Raw genomic sequence first — 25,417 nt, 5'->3', positions numbered from 1 at the left:
AATGTCAGCCCTACTCGGGGTCAAAGGTATAATTTTGCAAGTTAAACCAGTATAAAAGCACAGCAGCAGCCACAGGAGCGGGACACATAAGGCATGTCGGTTGCAGCGGTAAAGACAAAGGATCGTAACATGACTCCTGCTGCCTTTGAGCTTCGATTTGAAGCTTTAAACCAGAACGAAAAACTGATTATTTGTCGCCAAAGCCGCCTAAAACCATTCAAAGGAGATCAGCAGGTAAGGCATGCCTGTGTCTGAACAGATTGTTTGTGGCTGTGCTGTAGTTTCTTTTCTCTCGCCTTGTGTTGTGTTGCTTTCTGTGTCTTTTAATTTGACACTCATTGTGTGTTTTTTGTATAAGGTTTGCTGACACCTAAGATCTGTCTGCTTCATATACAATCACATTTAACAATGTCGTCAATGTTGTCTTTTCCTCTTTCTCTAATTTCCTTACTTTTTTTGTAAAGTACGGTATTTCGTATTACTGCAGTGTACATAAATTACCTCAGTCAACAGGAAGATTTCCTGTTCTCTGCAGTGTTGTTGCACATATGTGTCTGAATCTCAGCACAAGAAGTCGGACAGTTGTAACTTCAAGAACGTCACCTATGTTAATATCGAGCCGACGTGACTCTAATGTCTGTACAGATGTAGTTCAAGTGTTAATAATAGGCCTGTGTTTGCTTTGCTGCAATTTCAATACATAATACATCATTTTCATAAATGTTACTCTAATGAAGGGAGGTTGCATATGAAGCAACTCTTATGAATACACATGAAGAGTGAAACAAAGAGAGGGGAAAGCATTTGAATAGGTAACATTAGAATTGTATAATTCTTTCTATTAAATATGGTAAACAGCGTTCGTGCTTGTTTATTTAGTTGCATCCATTTATGCACATTGACATGCTTAAGACTAACAGACATGACAGTGCCCCTTGTAAGATGGCATTAATAAACATGTGTAACATTAAAACAGACTAAGGGAATGGGGTGCAGCAGAATGGAACAACAAGCATTTTTATTTTATACCGCTGAGACACGCGGGATCGAGAATCTAAGGTTCTAGGTTCTAGCTAGAATATGGTCTAAAAAATTACGGTGAAATGCAATTTAGTAAAAACTATTTGTTTATGGTATTATTTTGCCTTTTTCTAAACCAGCAAAGGAATTCTGTTGGAGAAAAAATGGGGATTTTAAAAAAAAAATGACGAGAATGATATATAGATATAGTAAACGATGTAGAATTATTTCAAGCAAAAAGCTTCACACATTTTGCATAAATGATTGTTAGCTGAAACTCATGGTGCATATACACAATTATTGCTGTTTTATTCAAAAAAATATATGCACTGTATTTTTTTATGTAGTCAATTGTACCTTTTTCCGATAAAATAGACTTTTTTCAAGTACTGATCCTGTGTATTTTAATGTACTACTAATTAAAGGGGTAGGGTTCAGGATCAGTGCTTGTTGTGGTATGGGAAATTCAAAAAGAAATTCTCTGTCTATTTATTTGTTCGTCAAAGCATTATGAATGTGTTGAAAGTCTTAATTTGGGCTTTCTGGAACCATTCTGAAAGATATAAGACCCTCACCTAACGCCTGTTGTGAAATGACACCAAGTCCTGACAGACAAGCACTTATTCTGATGTTGAGGCACCAAAACTAGATGAGTTGCCAAGATATTGTTTTGAACAATAGCCTCCTGAGAGAGCTGTACAACTTAAACATGTGTAACATTAAAACGTATGAGGGACTGTATCTCAGCAGAATGGGACAAAAAAAAAAGGTTTTTATTTTTTGTCCCAGAGACATGCTGGATGAAGAATAGGAGCTCTAAGGCTGCATGAAGTGAGCCTCTGACTGAGGATGTGATATGTTATTTTTTGTGTTTGTTCACCTGAAATTGTATTTGGTTTTTTTAAACATATTTCTTTAGTTTCTGGCCAGATCGTAGCAAAGCTGTCCTGTGAGTTGATTAATTTTGTTGGGAAAAGGGTCGAACTAGTGTTGGGTAGTAAGACTGAATAATGTAGTGAAGAACCATTTCAGATTAAAAGCTTCACAAATGTGGATATATATACTTTATTGCAGAAAGATTGATCTTTAAAAAATGACGGTGCACATAAACAATCGTTGGTGTTTTTTCAAGTTGATGTATGTACAGTAAATTAACAGTGTTTTTTATGTACATAGTCACTTATTAATTATATATAGCCTTGATGCTGTATAATTTCGCCCACAATATATGTTATTATTACATTAAACATATAACAAAATTAAAATATATTGGCAATAATACATTCCCTCCACCCAAATCTCAACATCACAACATTAAAAAAAAAAAAAAACAGAAACAAATTGCATGCCCAGCCAATGCTCTGTGACAAAAGATCCACGCGGTGCTAAAACAAAGGCGACAAATAAAAAAGAGAGTAGTTAGGTTGTATATTATTTGATTTTTCTAAAACCAAAGGAAGCTCTTTAATAATTTTCTGCCACAGGTTTACATTTAATAATCATTATACTGTCAGTTATTGGGGTTGGTTAGGTTGGTGAAGGCTGGTGTTGCACTAGAATTTATTATACTGAGAGGTGTTTTTCTTTTTGTCTTCCCTATTTCCAGCATCAAAAGGGGACAGAATAGTAGAAACACTTAATAACTTCATATAATGCAGTCCAGGAGAATGACAAATGCTGTAACACATAATTAGAATTAACATGTCTGTGACAGTGTCAGAAATAACTGAATGTTATAGGCCTGGATTAGATTAGACTAGGGGTGAACATAATAAAGTGGACAGTGAGCCTGAGATGGAATAACGCAAAAGTGATGTAATCCTAAAATCACTAAATAACAAAATAAGACAAAAACAATAGAATATGTAAACACATTTAAGAGTATGTAATTGTATCATTTCAGCATGACATCTTGTTAACTCTCACTCTGTCACATGCTCAGGCTGGGAAGGATATGTACAGTACAGAAACCCCCGACGAGCTTTGAAGCCCTCATGCGCGCCTCACCGACGCCCAGCGTTACAACACTGCATAAGAAATGATATGCAGGAGGTACATTTGAATATTCATGACCAAATCCATCGGCTTCTTTTTTCTTTTTTTCTGGTTGCATTAATTAATTGCTGGAGGGGAAGCTATACCCAAATAAGGATGCGTGGTGCTTGGTGCTGAGACACAGCACCCAAATACAGCATGGAAAAGGTGAGAAAAGGATGACTAGTGGGTGCTAACACAGCACGGGATGTATAGAGTACATACGGAAGGATTTCTCTCATTTAGTCGACAATTACAGTAATAGCTCAAGTGGAAAAGACAATAAAGTAACTCTAAGTGTTGAATGAACCCCCTCTCTGTTTAGGATTTGTGGACATATACTGTATGTGCCATTAAAAAAAATGTATGAATATTCAAGAGGAAAGATGGTTGAAGAGTCCCAATCATCTCCTACACGTTTGCTCTGGCAGTTAAAAGAGGGCTGCTGAGAGGAGTTTTCACTGTGAACAACATTAGCATGCCTTTGAAACAAGAGACCTTGAGAATGAACAAGGGCCATCCATACACACTTTGGAATGTAATTTATATGCACAAACTGAGGTGTGAGGCCAGAGGATGTTAGAGGGGCAGAAAGGAGCCACTCAGTACAGGTGTAGCTTTCACTGGCCAACAATGTAATACCTGTTTTTATACTGCTTTACACATTGGCGAGCTCCTCTGAACTCACCGACTCCAGCGAAACTAAAAGATGATATGAGTTTACAGATAATTGGATGCTCCGCTTGTTCTTTCATATACTTCCCTCTATGATCTTGAGGAAATGTGTTGCCTCATCAAAGGGATTTTGTTTAATGTTTCGAAGCCGAGCGTCAGTAAAAGTGTTGATTTTGTTTGATGACCTGAGTTACTTTTTGTGCCACCGCCACCGGTGACCTATGTGCTCAACTCTTTGAATTATGCATGGTGATTATACGACGTAGTCCTCTGAATTGTAAATTCTCACAATTATACAGCCCATTGTCTATTCATTATTTCAAAACGAATGGGAAATTATGTAAAACTATCTCTAAAGAGGAAAGCAGCGTGTAATATGACTTGCCATATTGTTCATGCAATTCAAATACTTTGCTTTTTCTGAGAGTTGAAAGTAATCTGATTTAAATGAAATCTGACTTGCATGTCATGCGGGATTATGATACATTTGGAAGATAAGCTATGATAACTACACTACGTGCCATGAGGTGAGAGCACTCAGGCAAAGAGTGTTTTCCAATTAACTTAAACCTCCCTCAAGGTTAGATATACAAGTGATGACTGAGAGGAGATCTTCTCTTCTTTTCTCGACCAGACCAGTGAAGGGCCTCGACATGTCCGACCGCTTCTCTCGGCTCCTCTGTGGACCCTTATGATCTCTTCACACAAGCACCACGTGCAGAATACATACTGCAGTACACATGCCGTGTTCACACAGATGCCATTTCTCATTAATAGACAGCAAAACTTGACTTTTGTCTAGTTTGAGGCATATAGGTCGTTGGTCCAGCAATAATGAAGGAGCTTTAACATACAGTATGTACTCAACTCGGATCAAGCAACAAAACTTTACTGTCACTGACTTGATATGTATCAATGCTGCATTTAAGAGACAGTTAATGCCAAATCCAACACTACCCATTTTCCCACTTCCCCGTAGTGCTTTGTATCCATCTAGATTGTTTTGTTGTGAGTTGCAGAGTTTAGGAGGTATCAGCTGTAACAACAACAGAAATGTCTAATTCCAGAAAGATCTGGTTACTCCAGATGATCCATAGACCTTGTTTTCAGCAGTTTAACAGACAACAGGAAAAAAAATATTTTCTTTTAGATGTATTTTAAAGTGAACTGCCTTCTTGAAATGTCTAAAAAGAAAAAACTTAAATTATTTCGAACATTTTCAACAGTGTTCAAACTCAGAGATACAGTATCTATAATTGTGGGAAAAACATCAGACGCTACATCAGAGAGAGAGGAAGGAGGTCAAAGAATGACGTGGAAACAATAATAAAAAAACTTTACCGCGTTAACCTCGCCTGTCTCTCCCTGAGTCACATGGATGGACTTTCATCTGCAATGATGCTTGTTTAACAATGAAGACAACAACTCCCATGATCCCCCACATTACTTCACCATGTCATCAAACTACATCTTTTGTTTACATTGTTTTTGATCGACAGACATAATATCATATTGTGCATCTCTAATAATAATGCATTTTTAAATAAACGTATATTTCTGTATTATGTACTCATTCTGCTCACTCCCTCCTAAAATCCCCCTCCACTCAAAAATGAATGTGCTTATTGTTACTTCACTTGGATGTTTGAACTTGCAGAATGATGGGGCTTGACACAAGAATGCTTCATGTGCATTCATTACTCTGTGCGCTCCTTAAATCTCAGTTTACAACATGTTTACATACGAGCATGACTTTGTGGGATCACAACTGGTAGGAAGGAAGTCAGACATGGTCATGTGTAGAAGCAGTATCCAACAGTTCAACTTGAAACGAAGAACATTTGCATATTTACAGATGTTGTGTGTTTTTCAATAAATCAGAAGGAAAAGATGTAGTTTTAGGAATTTTAAAACAGTTAACTGAACTTTTTTTAAGAAAGAAAAACACATCAGAAACTAATGATTGTTGTTGTGTCCTCAAACATGTCTGGAGGGAATTTTTCCCTTTCTTTTTGTATAATCAAAATATGGTAATTTCTAAATATGTTGATACATATATGTTTATAATATATTAAATAAAGCAGTCTGTAACCTTGGTTTCAAAATTGCCATAGAAAAAATAGTTTAATAGTTTTCCTCTCTGTTCTGTCCTGTCCACTCTTTTCTGTTTCATTCTCCTTTCTTCTATTCTGTTCCATTATGTTTTGTTCTATTTTATTCTATTCTACTCTGTTTTGTTTCATTCCATTCTGTTTTATACTGTACAGCTCTATTCTATAACTTTCTATGGGCTCTATTGTGGTCTGTTCTGTCCTCTGTTCTATTCTATTCTATTAGATTTTATTCTGTTCTGTTATAGTGTATTATGTTATACTATATTACATACTGATCGGTTCTGTTCTGTTCTGTTCTGTTCAGTTCGGTTCGGGTCCACACAGTACAGTTTCAATTGATAACAATGATAACGACTTTATTGTTACACTGTACACACTGCCTGCCAGAGCAAACATTTAGACATGAAGCTAATTGACCTATTCATTAGAACACATGCCAGAGGAAGTTACATACTACAGCAAATGACAAAACAAAGAATCTGTCATGAAATATAACAGCAACAACGTGTGTCAGGTGACTGTCGCTCACCCCTCCACAATGTTCTTATGTGTTCTCTTCTATTCTGTTCTGAAACCATTTGATTTATTCACATGTCAGTATTTACAATGGCATTCATTTGTGTCTTTTTGTAGCGTATAAAAGTCCAGAGATTTTAGTGTTTATTTTTTAAAAGCCCAGTCTCTTTCCTGGCCTTGCTTCGGTTGCTGCTTCCTGTCCCTCCTCCTCCTCCTCCTCCTCCTCCTCCTCTGGAAGTGTTACCCTCTCATCCTCTATCTCCCCTCATCCACTATTCTCCTCCTCACCTCCTGCTGCACTCCATCCCTCTTCTGAGCACAGGTATTTGTTTAGGAATCTCTCGGTGGAAATTATACTCCATCTCCGGCGCTCCCTATCAACACACAATTATCATGGGCAATCATGCAGAACAGTGCTGAATTCAGCTGGGACTCTGATGACATTACTGACTGCGAGGCCCGGCTTCTTCTTCTTCTGGAGGTAGCCTGCCTCACACCTGCATTAAATCTCCCTCGCCCTCTCTCCCGCTCTCTTTTTTTCCACACACACTCCGGCTCGAAATGGATAGAGAAATTATTAATCTTTTTTTTATTCCTATTAAGATTTCATTTAAACCAGGGAGTCCACCACTGAGAAATCTCTTTCCTAGGGGAGACTGGGCTGAAAGGCGCACTCCACCCTGACAGCACGAATCCCTCCGATTTTATCTCACAATTTATTGGCTTGTGCCAACCTCTGTGGCCTCCTCTTGTGACCTACAGTGCCTCATCTCTGTGTAGCCACTCTCATTCTGCTCTGCATAGGGCTGGGCTGAAGTCTGGTGGAGCTACTCTCTCGTTTGAAATTTTCAGGAACTCAGAGGTGTGAATCTGCATCCCAAAGTGTCTCCTGTAAGGGCAAAGTCAATCTCACAAAGTAATCAGTGCCTTACTTAGTGTCGCTCTCGCTCTCTCTCTGCATTCTGAGGCACAGCTCAGACCCATTTCCCTATGTATTGTAAGTACATTATGAAGCTGGAAAGGCTCCGAGTTGATACAGACACATGAGGATCGGCACAGGAGTCCATTCAGATCCTGATCAAATGCTCCATTCATGAGTGAAATTACCATCCGTCTGTCAGCCAAGGTGTGAATTCTTTCATCTACAGATCCGACTTCTGAAGTTGTGATTAAATGCATAACGCCACATACACTCCACACTGGCTCGAGATAAGCAAAATGGGATTTATGTTACTGAGCGTGGAGGGCGATGTGTAAATGAACAGTGCCCTCTTGTGGTGTTTTTCTTGAGTGTTTGTATTTTTATTCTTATTTTTTTAAATGTTTTCCATTTCTTAGAAAGATTGCAAGCAGGAATCAGTTTATTCCATGTACAGAAGGTCTTCCCCCGATGGGTCATTGTTGATATTCTTGTCTCTAGAATTACACAGTCTGCAAGTAGTCCCATTTTTTTCATGTTGAATAAATTGATCTGCTAGAGTCTCTGCTAAAGGCAATCTTTCTGCGTAATGGGCGTGCTGATTTTGGCTACACACACCTGACACCATCTTTTGAAAAGCCTGAATTGAACTGAGCCTTTCACAGGGCTTTGAACCTGTCACAATGACAAAATGATTCATTTCGGGCATCAAAGCTCACCTTCACTGTGTCCTTTAATTGGCAAACACATCACAGAAAAAATACATTTATTTGGACAGATATGACGGTATGTCAGATTCTCACCACACACTTAACAACTCGAGGAAACACCAGACTGTGAAAACATGTAAGACGATAACTGAACAACAGAAACGCGAAACAGTTCATCGAAAGCCAATCATGCTTCAAGCTCCACTTATAAACAGAATAAACTGTGCTGAATAAATCGGTTTATAAACAGTCTCAGGCTATGTACAGAAATAGTAAAACAATATTGCATTAAAAAAGCTGAAAAATAAGCATTAAACACTCAGTGAAAAATATAAGACAGGTCTGATGATATTCTTATTAATTCTTATTACTGACAACAAAACAACAATTAATGGACCCTACAGTGTTGTCTGCATCGTTAAAGGCTAATAGAAATGACTTCTCTGTGAGTGCTATTGTGGTGTCAGTGAGCAAAGCCTATTGTACTGACATGTTCCTATGAAGGACGCAGTCTGTCCTCATCAGAGAAACGCCCAGATAGGTCAAATGTGAAAGCAACTTATTCCGATGCATAGTGGCATTTTTTTTTTTTTTTTTTTTTTTTGTCAGGTGGGCCACCTCTGGTGGCTGTTGTGATTTTTACACAGAAGAGCGGTGAAGTAGTACAAATATAGGCGTGGTCAAACAAGCATTTCAGATCAAATGCAAACAGTTATTTTGACATTTCGGCCCATACATAATGAAACTTTACATAAGTAACGTGGTTATTATAGCACAATGTTTTCTTAAATCTAACCAAGTAGTTTTTCTTGCCTAAACCAAAACGAAATTACAAGCGCAACACAAAAGTCAGGTACGCCTGTAGCCATCACGCTGCAATGGTCATGTTGTATGTCGTTTTTGAAGTGACTCGCAAGCGACCCCTACAGTAATTTAGGTAAACTGCGGTTTATGTAATTTTGAGTTGTCATACAAACATTGTCCTGCTGCCATAAACACTCACCAGAAAACCAATGTGTATTAATCCACAGCTAAAAGTAGTCCCCAACAAATTCAGTATGCACTCATGATTGAGTAAGGTCTGCCAAAAAACTACAGTGCCCAGCTGTTTCAATAACTTATTTAGCCTTTTTTAAAAATGAAAACTCAGCTGAGTGTCACAGACTTGGTACAGAGGCTGGAAAGCATTGGTTCTGGTCTTTTCATTGGATTTGTGGACAATAACAAAAAATATAGAATATCATCAACCCTGTTCTTTAAAACGACTGCAGAAATAGCTGCAAGCCAGGTGTTCTTTTCAAAACACTCACCCCAATTACTGTAGATTGTGGTAACCTACAGAATATAAAATTGTTATGCCACCATGTAAGCTTTACACTGTGCACTTTTCTTAAAAAGATTTTTTTTTAAAGCTATACAAAGTAAAACATATTTTTTTTATTACAGTCTCTCGCTATTTGTACCTCTTCAGCATATTCCCAAGCATCAACACATCAACATTTGATTGCTGGTAAATATGACACATAAACACTCAAGATTCAAACAAAAGCACCACTGGTATTGAAATATGAAGAATATTGTATGTGATCAGGTTTGTGGAGAATTCCTCATATGACAACCTACACCTACAGTGAGCTTTTTCTTTTTTAATTAAACAATGGTTGCAATTTATCCTGGAACAAAGTGCTCAAGACTCTCAGATAATTTACACCAAAGAGCTGCCATATAGTGTCTACAGAGTCCTGCTTTTACATGGCAGACAAAACGGAGAAATAATCCAAGGTCTGGTGGTTAAAAAGAAAGGAAAGAGGGAAAAAAATAAAAACACTTGTGTTCCAAACATCTCAAGCCTTTAACCTGCTGCTGGCTAAAGTCAGTGGTAGTGGACCTGGATGGTTCGGCCAACGAGTAGGAAGAGAAGGCCGGCCAGCAGGCAGAAGAAGATGCCGACAGGGGCAAACATGAAGGACAAACCATAGGTGAGGGACAGCTGGAAGTTCGGACACAGTGCAGTGCGCTGGTAATCAATGTAGACATCCACCACATCCAACACCTGCACCCACAGGACGTACATCACCACCACACACAGCAGGAAAAGACCTGGAGCAGAGAGAGGAGACAGTGATGACTGAAACTCACTCACATACCTTTTATATAATCCAAAGGATCCATAACAAGGGTTAGAAATGTATGTTAAACCACTGGTGGGAGACATATTTAGATCATTTACCTAAGTAAGAGTACCATATACCATAACAAGTGAAGGTCCTGCATTTAAAACTTTTCTTTAGTGAAATTACAGAAGTATTATCAGCTGAATATACTAAAGCATCAAATTCAAACATACTCTTTCTGATATTTCATATATATGACATCATTGTACTCCTGCATCAATGGGTAAGCTGCATATAACTGCTCCTGGTCGAGGTGTGGAAGGAAAAACAAGCTTACCACAGTAAGTTGTGGAGGGGTTTATTTTTCGTTGTTTATAAGAAAATTCTCTCAAGTTTGTTTTTTATGTCATATTGGATACTGAAATGTAGGCACCAAACAGATAATCATACGTAACCATGTGAGGAATTTTAGGAGAAATGTCTCTTCAGTGGAATGGTGAATGACTGAGGACATCTGAAACAAACTACACCGTGTGTTTTTCTTGGCAAAGAAGTTGGAAACCACTGGTGCTGTCTTCAACAGTGCAATTAATTGTTTTCCATGAGCTCATTATTTGCTTTTAATATGAAATCCTTATTCATAAAGTACATCAAAAGTATACTGAAACGGTCAAAGTGTATGATTTGGTGGCGTCTAGTGGTGAGGGGGCAGATTGCAAAACCCACTGAACACCCCTCATTTCACCCTCTCCTGCAGTGGTCCCTCCCTAGAATCAGTGTTAGGTTTGTCTGTTCTGTGCTATTGTAAAAACATGGCAAACTCTGTGGAAAACTAACTCAATGGTTCTTAGTTTCAGGAGATTGTACACTAAATTAAACATAATTATGAATATTAGATTCCATTTCTGCCCCTAAATCCTATACAACGGACCTTTAAGTTCAGTGCTAAAATAACCCAACACTGGGTTTAACCATTTCTCGGCCTCACCAGATGTCAGGAAGAGGCCTCCTCCCGCTTTATACAAGCCATGGCTGGCGAAGGGAGCAGCGCAGATGATGAAGAATCCACCGAGCAACACAGCTGCTACACCAATCAACATAAAGACGCTCCAGAAGCTTCTGTAGACTGGACAACATAATTGTTAGCAACCTACAGCCGTTTGTACAATGAATCTGTAGAAAGAAGCAAAGTTTAAATGAATAGAGAGACACTTACTTATGGCAGAATCATACGCTGTGGCATTGTGGGTCTGTTGAGACACTGGGAATGGGAAGAGGTAGGCAGGCATGCACACTTTAGAGTGAGGCTGATTAGCTGGAGAGAGAAAGAAAAGGCAGTAAATCAATGAAGCGATCTTACAAATAAACAAACACAGTTGATAGAGGACATCACTTATAAAAATACGATATAATGATGTGACAAACAAAATAACAGGAAAATGTTTAATGGTCACACGAGCAAAGAGAACATTCTGCGTCGATGATTCACAGTCAATTTGTAATTTTTTTACTTTTATTGCTTGAAAATTAGTCACCTATTTAATTTGTCGGTAGCAAACTGAACGATCAGTTCCTTCTCATTTCGACGCGGATTTAATGGATTGAGATGTAACTGAATTTCCCAACAGAGTGACAAAAAGTTATGATTATTTCAGTCGTTTTTTTCCCATGTTTTTATATTCTTCCCTACTCTACTCTCTACTCTTCTCTTCCACCATGTGAAATTCCACAGACCCTCACAAGGTCCCATCAGTGCTGAAGGCTGTTTCTGACAATGAGCCACCATTCAAAGTCCCCCTCAGAAAATAGATGACACACAATCACCTGACGGATGACCAGAATAACATCACATGGCACGCCGTCAAAACAGTCACATGAGAGGGTTTCTACCACTGTGGTAGCATACGAGTGTTACTGACATAAAAGCAACGAATCAGAAGCTGGTATTTACTCTACAGTGGAGTTATGGTGCTGCTGTGTGACTCTTTGGAGGATGCACTCACCAATCATCAGCTTTAAGACGGAGAATAAGACCGTTTAAGAGAAGTTACCAGGACAAAATGTCTTCCCTTCTGTTTGTATCTTAAAAGATTGTGCCAGTCCCTATTTGAAGTTCCCATTGGATTGTTTTGTCACCAGAAATGCTTAATTTTATTATTTCATTTTATCAACTGATGATGCATTAAAACATGTTTAAAAACCATGATTTTCCTCTGTGTGCATACTGTATGTGTGTACTTTCTATACTTTATCACAGATATACCAGCATAACTGTATATATGTTGTCCAATTTGAAACCTTTTTTAAGAGGTCATTATGTATACTTGTTATATTCCCAGTAAAGCTTCATTGCACTGCTGTCATTTTAGACAATTCAGTTCATTGTCAAACTATAGAATATCCAGCCTCTGTTATCTTACTTATCTTTGTCACAAGTGAGTAGGAAGGGTTACCACTTCATTATTTTTCCAATAAAAAACCCACCATGGGTTTTAATATGGCCAGATGAAAAGAAAGAAAATATTTAAGGAATAAAACAACATCATTTTGCTATTATCATCATCATTTTGTATCATAAAACAGTGGAAACACTGAGAAAGTTAAAGATAGAAAGTCAACAAAATGATTCTGGAGAGATCAGGTCCTCAACTACTGACGCCTTGGGTTGGTAGGTTGGCCTTCCACCAACCCAAAGTATTTGATGACATAGGAATGAGACTCAGCATTAAACCGTCTTACATTAAACCTTTAACCATTTGAATACTTGGCCTGTCTTCATCAGGAAAAACAACTATATAAGCTGGCTGTGAAAGTGTGTTGTTTCAACCCATTTCTTAATTTTTTGTTAGGTGGCGAGGAGGAAGTCAGGTGAAGTAGTATAAAGAGCAAAAAGGACATAAAGCACTGAGATAGTGGATGGGTTATACAACACAGGTCCTTCACACAGGACACCTCTGTTCATGTCTAGTGTGTAACAAGTTACTAACGTTGTTAAGTGACTTCACATACATTACGTAAGTGAAGTGTGGTAAGAAAACATAGTTGTTTAAACCGAAACAGAAATGTTTTCCTAAACCTAACCAAGTAGTTTTCTTTCCTGTTGCTGGTTTGCTGCATCTTGTTTGGGGAATGGTGATACATGTTGCTTTGGAAGTCAATTGAGCTATTCCGTCATTTAGAAATGAGGATGTGTTGGGATTATCAAGTGTCTGTCTCACTTACTGAACCAGAGCTTCCACAGCAGGTCGTCATCACCCTCGTTGCCTCCAAAGGAACATCTCCAGAAAAATCCCTCATGGTACAGAGTGATTCCACTACTGGAGCCATCCTGCACCACCACATCTCCACGCTGAAAGAAGAGATAAAAGAAAGGATAATCATTTATTACTGAATATGATTGTGACTTCTAAAAGTCTACAGAACATATGTAAGTATAATAACGGATGCACTCCATGTTATATGTTGATGTCATTAAAGCCCGGGAGAGTCTCAAGATCGTGCATGGCAGGTGTGCAGTGTGCTGTCACAGTGCCACAGAGCAGCTGCTTAGTCAGGTCAAGGGTCAAGCTGGGCTAGCACCTCTAACCTCATGCAGGTTTGGTTTGGTGCCGTGCAAGCGTCCAGGTCGAGGGTGCCCCCATTCAGGAAATCATTAGCAGTCACTATTTTTGCACGTGAGCAAAAAACACACCCTACAATGCCTGTTGCGTCATCCATGAAATAACTGTCAGAGCAATTCAAGCAAGGGGTGCAGGCTGTGAAGAAGTCAGGTCAGTCAAGGTCCATGTCAAGGTTAAGGCAATCAAAGGGCATTTTATTTAGAAATCAATCTTTTTAAGAAATTGTTGACCAATTGCATCAATAGTTTGTTTTGGAAATTCAGACAGAAAGGACCACTACGAGACCAATGTTATGGGTCAGTGGTTCCCAACCTGGGGGTTAGGGACCCCAGAAAAGTGGTGGCAAAATAAATCTGAGGGGGTCACAAGATGACGGAGAATTGCAATTGCATTCCGCTTTCCTTCCAATAATTTGTCTTGTCTTGTGAAATAGTTTTGGCCTTCATGAGTTAAATAAATTATTCAAATGAAAAAATAGAGTGAACAATCACTTTGGCTCATTTTCAACCTTTGGAGAGGCATTATAGAGAGATAAGTTGCTTTGTTTTAGGAGGACACAAGACAAAATAGGTTGGAAACCTGGCCTATTGGATGTTGACACACTTACTAAAGAAGCAAAACAACTGTTTTCTAATTAGATACTGCACGTTTTGACAATGTATTATGTCACGGCTCCAGAAATACAACTAATAATAGAATTATGATTGATTTAATTGAAAATGTTGGATCCTCAAACTGTACTACTGTGTTTACCACATACCACTTTAATTTTATTGTACTGATATCGTGTCTCAATCCCAGTATCAGTGCCCACTATGAAAGCTAGCTATGCTCTAGTCAGTGATATTTAATACAGCGTCATACCAGCGGGACTGCTGGTATTTGTATTTCTATCACAGGGGGCAAATGGAACCAGCTATGTCTCAATCACAGCATAGCTGCACACACGCTACATTAAACAGTGTCTGATTACATGAAATGGTCCTGCAGGGATGCCTCTCCACCCTGCACTCCATCCACTGAGAGAGAACTGATCACAGTTGCCAAATAGAAGACGTGACTTTATTGGTGTTTAAAGGTCCAACGTTAGACATGTTAAGTATTTCATTATGAGGGTACAGAGTGCAGCTTCAAATGACTAAATCAAAGATTCAATATTCTACAAAGTAAGAATTACTGTGATTACAGATACAACAACTGACCTGACTTTAGTTTCTGGGGTCACAAACATGAACGTTTTCTACCTCTAACCTCATGATGACTAATATTCAACTCATACAAAACAAGAGAAGACTGTCTTCTTAGTCTCCATGATCTGCTGCTGTCTGAACACCTACCTCTATGGGCACACCACCCGGGCCAACAGATCCGTCAGGGTTTGGGTGGCAACTCTCAGAGGCCAGCAGCCAGTAATCAGTTCCAAACGAGAGGAGGATGAACACAGCTGCCAACGCCCCGAAGAGCCCTGCGAAAAACAACGCCACACTAAGCTTCATGGTCCAGGATCACTCAGCCACACGGCTTCCTACACTCAGTCTGACTTTTCCACTCCAACTACAGTGAGCACATGTGACAAGCACAGGCAGAGATAGTCACTCCTCTTGCACTGTAGTACATCCACTGAGGAAGATGTCTCCCAGCTGGTTTATGATCTGCTTCTGGATCTTCACGCCTCTCCTGTCCCTCTGTCTGTGTTATGGGAGTACAAGGTTGAGCACATGACTCTTTTGGACCCTACTGGGGTCTGCTGCCAGTCCACCCCCTGGGCTATTTTTGGGGGTCTGACTAAACGGCTGCTCTTCTCCAATGTGGGGCTGTTGTGTGTGAAGCAGTTGGAGTGCATGAAGGGAGGGGATCAACGCAGAAATAACCGGTAGCAACTGGACACCCACCGTCTGCACGGGAATGTCAGGGCACGGTGAGACTGAAAGGACAGAGGAGGGGTGAAGGATCCCACAACACCCTGCCCAAAGCTTCTAAACAGACACATCATTTCCTGTAAATGGGGAGGAGAAATTACTGTAAATACACCTTTACTTCTTGGGGATTTCCACTTGTATCACATGCTTAGATCACAGTGATAATAAACAACTGAAGCTTTATAAAAAAAAAAAATCTCAAGTAGTCATCCTAAAATAATTATAGTATATTATAAGTGTAGTTAAAAAAAAGAAAAAGAATTACATGACGTAATTGTCTTTGACAGCACAAGCTTTTATGGCAATGTGACCAGTTAATGCCACATAAGGAGCATATTTGTTACTCAAAGTGGATGAAGTTCATTAGTTTGCCTTTATTCAATACAATTTCCTAATCACCAAAAACAAACTGGTTCAAAATCTGACTTTATGGTTAGTCACACTCAGTGTGAGTTGAGAGGAACCTCTGCTTTGTTAGCATCTACAGGGAACATTTAGCAGTGAACCTACATGTAGACACGAGCAAATTTACACACTGATGTGACCCAGGCCACCCTCAGCCAGAAGACCTCTACTGATCTGTAGTGTGTGTGTGTGTGTGTGTGTGTGTGTGCGTGTGCGTGTGTGTGTGCCAGCAGCTTGTGTGTGAAAGACAAAATGTAGTTGACGGTTAGCTCTCATCATTTTAATTTAATTCGATTTTTGGGCTGACAAATTGAGATACAAGGGTGTGCGAACACCTTATATCTGCATGTAACATGATGATACTAAAGTGTGGCAAATATGTCTGTGAGACAAAATATACTTACTGTACTTCCTCATACACTCCATCAGCCCACAGCCAAAGGTTTCATTTTGCAGCACCATGCAAGGTGGTAAATAGAACACTGCTGATAAACTGTTAGATCAGTAACTAACCACTCTTGAAGATAAAAAGGTGTATGGTGATTATTTTAACTTAGTCTTTATGTTTAGGATTTGTTTTATATATATTATGGAACCTGGCTGATTATCAGTTGGCCAATATTATTGGCATACCTTAGATATACATAGCAGCATATACTGTATATTGCCCGATATGCACCAAAATGAAAGCTGTTGTTTTTAGACATGATAATGCAGAAAAAGATGCTTTGGGTAATGCATAAATTATTGAATAACTGTTAAAGTGCACTAATAAATTGAGTATCTGCCCAGTTTTGAGTCATTCCAACTAAGAGGTTGCTTTAACTCTTAAATTTAGCAGTGACACACTTTTCATACTAACTCTTCCACTCAACTGGGAAGGTCCAAGTTGTAAGTGTGACCCAGACAGACCTTCAGGTATAATTTCAGAAGTGAACTTACCAACAGACTCTGTATATTTTAAAGATCATATATTTATAAAATAATAGTAATGTATTATTGGATCCTTGTGATGGGCATTTCATAATCCAGTAAATACTCAAATACTGTACTTTTTAAAAACACACACAGGATATGTGTTACTGATTGTAGTTATTGAACTCTTAAAATGCTGTACAAATAAGTGTAAGGCTCTGCAATTGCCCATGTGTTTTACTGTAAGCCTATATGTGTTTACAGTATAGGCTTATTATTATTTTGCTGTAAACACAAATACATAGTCTTTGTCAACACTGTAATTGTTAATTTTTAATTAAGTTACTGTAAAATCATCCCTGATGTCTCGGTTTGTCCAGCAGGTGGTGTAAATCAATAAAAAAAAATCTCAGTTTAAGTGTTAATGCTGAAAACAACATAGGGAGACCTGATAATTATTGTTAACCGTATTTCCTTAAAGGAGTCATCACCTAGTTTTTTACATATCCAGTCCCTCTTGGATCGCTTTGGATCAATTCTTAAAACTTATTAGAAAAAAAAAAAATCAAACATAGAGCTTGTTCTGACACTTTTTCATACCGCGACTTTCTCACGCGAGATTATGCGCGAGGTTTTAACCGGTCCGGTGTTGTGGGGGCTAGCCTGCATGCACACAGACTCCAAAACATAAACAGCCCCCTGTCATGGCGCACACACTAAATGACGAACCTTACGGAATTCAGGCATTTATGTACGAGCCAGAGTCGGAAACCGAACGGGAGAGTGAAGAGGCAGAGACGGTGGAGAGACACGTTTACAGCAGGATGTCTCTGAATGGTAAATTCTTTTTTTTTCCTTCTTACTTTTCACACTCGTGTTTTACATGTAAGACCTGAGTTTTACTGCTGGCGGTCACGATGTATGGCGTGAAAATGACAGAGAAATAGGCAGATTTGGCGTGCTCAGTCAGAAAGTCTGGCTGAGGACGGCTGTGAGCCGATGCTTATGCAAGTAGCCTCCTGTGGTAACGTCACCACAGGAGCAGAGTCAAAATCTCGTGCTTTAGGAACGCGCACTACTGTGCGCTATTCCTGTACGGAAAAAGAGCCAAAGCGAAAAAAATAAGCCACTTTCAAACTCCAGCTTTTCAGGCAAGTTTCAACAGAGGTCCAACACCAATATGCATGATTTAACGAGAGAAATTGCGATTTCCGGGTGATGACTCCTTTAAGAAACAAACAATATGAACTATAAATTATGTTATGAGCGGCTCATGTGAATTATGTGTTTAAACTGTTTTTTGTGTATTTATTGTTTTATTGTTTTGTTTCATTTTTATTTCAAAAATGTGTTTATGATTGTATCAATCTAAATCATGGGAGGGAGCCAAGTGCATTGGTATTTGGAACAATAGAACAAGAGCAGATGTATACAAAATATCAGCCTGTTGATATAACTTTGTAAACATTACATGTACAGATATGTATGAGGAATTTATTGAAAGACAAAAGTCGAATAGATACAAACAAAACAGAAGAAAACAAAGCAAAAATAAATAGTAAATAAATTATACAATGTCGATGTATTTTAAAGACAAAGTAACTAAAAAACAGAAGGGGTTATGTGTTTATGAATAAGGATTTCCTCGATTCAGTTATGTGACGTCATCGGACGATACCATCTGTGAGCGCAGCGGCGGGGAGAGTCAGACCAGACAACACGGCAGTTCTACACATAAGAAACCAACCATGACTCAAACAGTCAGCTTCGTCTGTGGACTTGACCTTTAACCTAATCCTTCAAAAACATCTGCTCCGAGACATGCCACATTTGAGCGGACGGTTGCACCGAGCGGTGTACCTCCACCCCCTGCGTGCGACAGCTCTGCCTGGACGTGTTTTCTGTTTGGATGGTTTACAGTAGAGCGAATGAGCGCTTCCGCTTTGCCTACAGCCGTGCTGTCACAGCGGGAGGATGAACAACCAGAAATGTAGCACTTTAATTCAGAAACCAAGAGGACGGACGAGCATTATAAAATGTATCTATGTAGTGGGCTTCATGGTGAGTAGCTAACTAAGACCTGACGGTGCTGCTTTCAGCAGGCTGGGTGGGGACATGTTTTGACAACTTAACATGATGTAAGACCTACATTTCATAAATCAGAGACAAGAAATGTGCTTCGTGTTCAAACTGTGCACAAATAAATGGCGAGGGTATTCTTAGGGTGTTAGCAGGCGACTTAAGAATGTAAATGAAATGTACATTCTTCTGTTTGGTTTAAAACGAGTTAAATGTAGCTAGCTCTGACGCACATTCTCTATCTGTCATAGCTATTGAAGGCTGCTATAAATGTTTTGATTGTAGAAATTAGTGACAGTTTAATATGTTTTGAAGTGAAGGTCAGTGATCTCAGCACAAGTAGCACAGACTCATTGTGGCATTATGTAAATTGTTTTCATTTTAAGTTTTGGACTTTGGACCGCAAATACTGTCCAGCCACTGAAAAAATAAAAACTAATCAATGTTACCCATGCACACATTTACACTTGGTGTGTAGGTAATTTTGAAATCCAGTGTATCTAGTGTAGCTAGTAGATAAGGGACATGTTATAGAACATGGCAGGTTGCTTTGACACCTCTGATTGTGTTGAGTGTCACCTCTTCAGGCCATCACTGTCAGTAAAACATGTTGCCGACTGGACTGGGATACTCACTGGACTGGAAGGACTCAGTGAAACCTCATGGTAGAGACAATATCACATACAAGCAAGCCAATGTAATTGTGAGGATGTAGACAACAAGTAACACCGATGCCGTTTGTATGAGCTGACCTGCAGTCATGCTTCAGTAAAACTAACTTTATGGTAGGCCTGCATTGCTGGCTAAGTGATTATCTAATTAAAGGTGACCAGGCAACTCACATTGTTGGCACAGCGAGCACAGCAGAGTAGAGAGAAACTGCTGGGGACAGTACTGCCCCTGAAAGTTAAGCAATTAGTGGTAAGAACACTGTATGAAGAGCTGTGTGACTTCAATCAAGGGCTTGGCAAGATCAGCTCTGATCCCAGCAATGCAGACAAACAGGATAAACAGTGACATTCTTCAACTGTTGCAACGGCCTCTGAACTCTCTAAACGCTCTGTGTTGTATACTGAACACTGGCTTCACATCACACGTTTGATTTATGTGTTTCATCCTGTTCAGAGGTTCTGTTGTGATAGAATCCTGATAGTGTTAACAGCTGGAAACCTTCTGTTGGGCTCAGTCTCTCTCCTTCACTTGTTTGTTTTTTTGTCAGGACTTGTTTGGGGTGAGCATGATCATCCCACTGCTGAGCCATCATGTGAAAGCTCTCGGAGCGAGTCCCACTGTGGCTGGGATTGTAGGTAAGTAATGTCCATTGCACAAAGTAATCTATTTAAGTTGCATCGCAGTAGATGTACTCCAGGATCATTAGGGTGTATGTTCAATTAGGTAGCAAGCTGACAAGTCTCATCACATGTCCAATCAAGTTATTGTCGGCTTGCTGGAGTCTACACAGACAGAGAGGCATGTTAGTTTTCTGAAGTAACAAATAGTTTGTAACAACAAATACCCACACATTGTCATAATTAACTCCATGATATTACATATTTTATTTACTGATCGACAATTGTGATCACTTATTTGTTTTTGTTGAAGTTTACAACACAGGTCATTTCTCCCGGTTAAATAATTCATTTCAATTTAATCTCATTTTGTACACCTCTATGTCATTGTAGAAAAATGAATGATCGGTGCATTAGTTGGAAAGTGATGGAAAGCTTAATCAATGGTACAAAACGCAGCCTTGGTCCCAAGATTGAGTTTCAACTACTGTGTACTTTGTTCGTGTAATATGCATTAATGTCCCATTGTTCTGTGTTGTTATTTTTATTTTTTCCATTTATCACATCACTTGGATGATGTTGAGCCTAAGTACTGTTTCACCATTGTTAAGATAAGATAATCCTTTATTTGTCCCAAAGCCAAGAAATTTATATTGCAGCAGCAAGGGGGGTAGAAAAAAATATAGAGAGCAACAATTTAAAACAATAATAATAAATATTAATATTAATACTTTTTTACTAATATATAGTATTAGTAAAAAAGCATCAGATCTTGACATCGCAATGTGTGCATGCACAGTAAACAAGCAATGCTAACTAACTCAGTTCTTTATAGATAGATAGATAGATAGATAGATAGATAGATAGATAGATAGATAGAAAATTCCTGTGTCTGTTTCCATCCCAGTATCAGTTTAAGTTATTGCAATGGCAGTTTTTTTCAATATTGTGCAGCCTTGGTGAAATATTCTAATACTTTTTGTCAGTATGATCTTAGCATGATGATGGATTTGAACATATGCCCTGTGTCTCTTCTGTGCTCCGTTTTAAAATTTTGAAACGGTTCCAGGGTCTACATATGGGATCTTACAGCTCTTCTCAAGCACAATAGTTGTAAGTACTGACTTTGTTTCCCTCTTAAAAATCCTGGACATCTGTCTTTGTCTCTAACTTCTATTCAGCCACCCCTGCTTGACAAGGCATGCTCACAGTTAGTGGCCAGGATGGCTGCATTCCATGTCATCTCTGGTATTTCATGAAAACAATAAACACTGTCTGTTTAAGGTCGGCTGTGGTCGCACAATACGTTCAGTCTGCACACATTCACACATACAAGTGACAACTAGTTATACGCAGATATCACTCTTTTTACACAGATATTTTGAACGCCCTCTGTGGGCTCTGAGATATTTTATCAATGAACTAACCTTTGAGTGGTACACTGTAAAAACAAAACCTGATGTCTAAACTGTTCAGAAATGCGCGTGCACAGTACTCTACAATAAGCATAACATTTAACACAACATTCTCAGCTTACCACGTCTCTTTCCTGCCACCCCCGGCTCCTGAAATTGGTTTAATTCTCAGGGGTCATGCGACAAATTAAACAGATAAGGAGTCATCTGTTGGTTTCTGCGTGCAGACCGGCTGAATCCTGATAAACGTAGGGATACGTGAACAGCTGGGTCTCTATGAAAATCCCACCAAGCTACGTCCAGAACACAGCAAACTCAATTGGTCCTTATTTCATTATTTCATCAGTGTGTGTGTGTGTGTGTGTGTGTGTGTGTGTGTGTGTGTGTGTGTGTGTGTGTGTGTGTGTGTGTGTGTGTGTGCGCGCGCACGCGCACGCGTGTGTGAGAAAGAGAGAGAGAAACACGGTGAGAATTGAATAAAAGCTTGTATAATGACCAAGGCTCCTGGGTTAAGAGGGAACCCAGAGTTTTATCATTTCTGCTTGCATTTAGTTGCTCTATACACGTAGTACTTTTCTCTGTTTATTTCCATTTGTTTGGATTTGTCATTAATCCAAAACAGTGACTTTTGGTTCTGAGATCAGTGACTAGGAACCAAAATTTAGACCTGAACTTCACGCGTCCACATGTTTTGCAGAGCGGTTTGATTTCTGTTTGTGCTATTGCGTCATTTTCTGTGTGTGATTGGCAGGGCAGCTGGAGTGATGTGGTGGGACGGCGGTACTCTCTGCTGACGTGTCTGCTGCTAAGCGCTCTGGGCTACGGCCTGCTCGGGATGTCCACCAGCATCGCTTTGTTCGTCCTCGCACGGATACCTGTGGGTAAGTCCCAGACCAAAGGTCCTTTTCACAGAAGACATTTTGACATGTTGCCGGAGGAAAAGAACAGGTGTGAATATTGAAATGAATCATCAATGAATTTTATTTATTTGCTTCAGTTTCAGTTTTGGCACCACTGTCACTCTGTCATGTCTTACTGGGACTTTCGAAAGGAATGGTATCATCGTTACTGTTATTAGTAACAATCAGAGCAGTCTGCTATGGAAAACACGCTGAAGTCAATTGATCTGTAATTTCACAATATTTCCAAATATTCATCGGTTGCTGTGTCTGATATCTCGTGATTGAGTGCTTTTCAAACTGCACTTAGCTCGACTTTAGTCTAGGCCTTGCTGGCTCCAGAGCAGGGTTAGCCCAGACTTTGTGGGGATATCCCCAGAAAATCAACTAAATCTGGGGCTAAGAGGTGCCAGTGTGAATCGAAGTTAACCTATTCTTTTCTGTTTCTCTGCAGTTTTCTTCACTGTTTGGTTAGGTTTAGACAACAAAAGTACTTGTTAAGTTTAGGGAAACATAGGTTTGGGTTGTAATATACAGTAAATGTAAGTAAATTAAAAGGAGAACTTCTCCCATGTGCGTATTTATTCAGCCTTTTTCCACAAGTTGCAAAGCTATAATCATGATCAAGAATGACCACCACCTTTATCTTAAAGGTCCACCAGTTTCTTAATCTCACTGTAAATTGACTGTTTCCTGTCTCAGGGCTGTTCAAGCACTCGCTGTCCATCTGCAGAGCCCTGCTGTCTGACCTGGTGTCTGAGTCAGAGCGCCCTCTGGTGATGGGATACTTCAATGCAGCCTCCAGTGTCGGCTTCATCCTGGGTCCTGTGGTGGGGGGCTACCTCACGGAGCATGAGGGTGGCTTTTATACCTCGTCCTTTACCTGTGCAGCCATCTTCCTTCTTAATGCAGGTGGGTAGAGAGCGGACAGAAGTAACTGATTTAATAGAGCCTGTATTTGAAACATTTATCTAACACTATGTGGTCATTATTCCAGGACTGGTATGGATGCTACCATGGAGCGAGGCACATGTTCATCGTAATGGAACAAACTCCAGCAACAAAGCACGTAAAGGTTGTCATGATAACAACTACAGTAAATCAGTTCAGAATGGCTCTCATGAAAATAGTCACTGCCCAGAGTCGATAGCAGAGACTGACCCAGGATCCAGAGCTCCAGGGAACCACCGAGGTGGTCTCAGGTGGATGGAGGTGTCTCTGCTCCAGCCTGTCTGGAGACAGCTGTCCTCAGTGGGCACCAGGATCCGCATGGTGGCCTCCTCTGACATGTGGGATTTGTTCCTGGTGCGACTTCTGATGGCCATATCTATCATGCTTTATTACAGTAACTTCTCTCTGGCTATGGAGGAGCGTTTTTCACTTAAACCAAAGGTGACGGGTTATCTGATCAGCTACGGTAGCACACTGGGGGCCCTGGCTGGGTTCCTGGTGGGGCCGGTCACCCAGCTGTATGGGAACAACATGGCTGCTCTGCTGCTCCACTCCACAGTTCTGACCTGCTCGTTAATTTTTCTGTACGCTGCTGCACCCAGTGTGTGGCAGGTGTTATTCACCTCCAGCTTCTTGGCCATTTCCACCTCTATTGGACGGACATGCATCACAGACCTGGAGCTGCAGAGAGGGGGCGTCCAAGCCAGTGGGACTCTGATCGGAGCCGGGCAGTCAGTCACAGCCGTTGGCCGAATCCTGGCCCCTCTCCTCTCTGGTCTGGCCCAAGAGTTCAGCCCCTGTGGCCCCCCCAGTCTGGGAGTGGTCCTCGCTCTTGCAGCTGTAGGTTTACTGCTCATCAGGATCCCCAAATGGGACGGGAGAGGGATGAGAAAAAGAGCCAAGCTCGTACATTCTGAGTAACTGAATGAATTTAAAATTATGAAAAGGAATGCAAATGTACCACACAGAGAAGTGCTCTTATTTGTAGGCCAGCTGTGAAGATAAACAGCAGACTCGTAGTGGGTACGATGTTTCCTGCTCAAAGGCCTCTGCCACTCAAGTCTGTAGATGCATCACAGGGTCAGAATGGCTCGTCAACACCAGCACTGCAGTCCTTCACTCAGGAAGAGCGGCTTTAAAACTCAAGCAAAGCGTTGAGGTGAAGTCAGGGCCGAGAAGTTTAATACAAGGAGGTTTGAACAGACAGGAAACATATGGACCTTGTTCTGGCAGATACTGCTTGGGACAGCTTGATTGGAAACAGTGCACATTTATTTCTAATCTAATTTTCTAACCACTACAGTCTCCAAAGTCCCTGGTGTTACTGTCTGCCTGCTGATGATGAGACAGAGATCTTCCTTTTAAAGGCAGCAACACTTCAGACATCCAGAAATTAGCTGAAACTGTATTTGATATGGGGAAAGCCTGACTGTCACATGGTAGTTCACACTGTTATAGGTAATAATAATAATAATAATGATAGTTTAACAAACTTTACCTCAGTCAGTTGTTTCTGCTGATGCACTGCATTAGAAGTCCTATGGTGGCTTATGAGCAACTGTTTGCTCTGGTTTCTGATTCTTGAATTTTACAGTTGGAGGTTTGTGAGATTTAACTTAGGAGGTGTTTTAATGAAGATTTTGAGATTTGACGGTTTTAACTGTATACTGAGTACCACTGTTGTCAAAACATTAAATATTAAGAAGTAAAAATGGTATGTTTGTAAATGCCAAAAAGTCACAAGGAATAAACAACGTTTTGTATGCGAGTCTGTGGTGTTTTACATTGTATATGAAACACTGAAATCAACACAGCAGTCTGGA

The 25,417-nt window shown here is 39.9% G+C and overlaps 2 protein-coding genes across 2 annotated transcripts; one reads left to right on the top strand and one right to left on the bottom strand.

Moving 5' to 3' along the window:
- Nucleotides 1-8,029: 8,029 nt before the first annotated feature.
- tmem182a (transmembrane protein 182a) lies at nt 8,030-15,513 on the bottom strand. Its single transcript, XM_030427274.1, has 5 exons — nt 15,060-15,513; nt 13,325-13,451; nt 11,319-11,417; nt 11,091-11,228; nt 8,030-10,088 (listed from the first exon to the last, which is right to left on the bottom strand). The coding sequence occupies exons 1-5, from the start codon at nt 15,216-15,218 to the stop codon at nt 9,862-9,864; spliced, it is 750 nt and encodes a 249-aa protein (XP_030283134.1). The 5' UTR covers nt 15,219-15,513; the 3' UTR covers nt 8,030-9,861.
- A 3,180-nt stretch (nt 15,514-18,693) lies between these two features.
- Nucleotides 18,694-25,362, top strand: mfsd9 (major facilitator superfamily domain containing 9). Its single transcript, XM_030428760.1, has 6 exons — nt 18,694-19,022; nt 20,260-20,347; nt 21,399-21,442; nt 22,496-22,625; nt 23,346-23,555; nt 23,641-25,362. The coding sequence occupies exons 1-6, from the start codon at nt 18,936-18,938 to the stop codon at nt 24,513-24,515; spliced, it is 1,434 nt and encodes a 477-aa protein (XP_030284620.1). The 5' UTR covers nt 18,694-18,935; the 3' UTR covers nt 24,516-25,362.
- Nucleotides 25,363-25,417: the final 55 nt, after the last annotated feature.

The sequence above is a fragment of the Sparus aurata genome, chromosome 9 (assembly GCF_900880675.1).
Source record: "Sparus aurata chromosome 9, fSpaAur1.1, whole genome shotgun sequence".
In the NCBI taxonomy this organism is placed as follows: Eukaryota; Metazoa; Chordata; class Actinopteri; order Spariformes; family Sparidae; genus Sparus; species Sparus aurata.
Note: the sequence above shows the minus strand (reverse complement) of the source record. Positions and strands in the feature narration are given on the sequence as shown.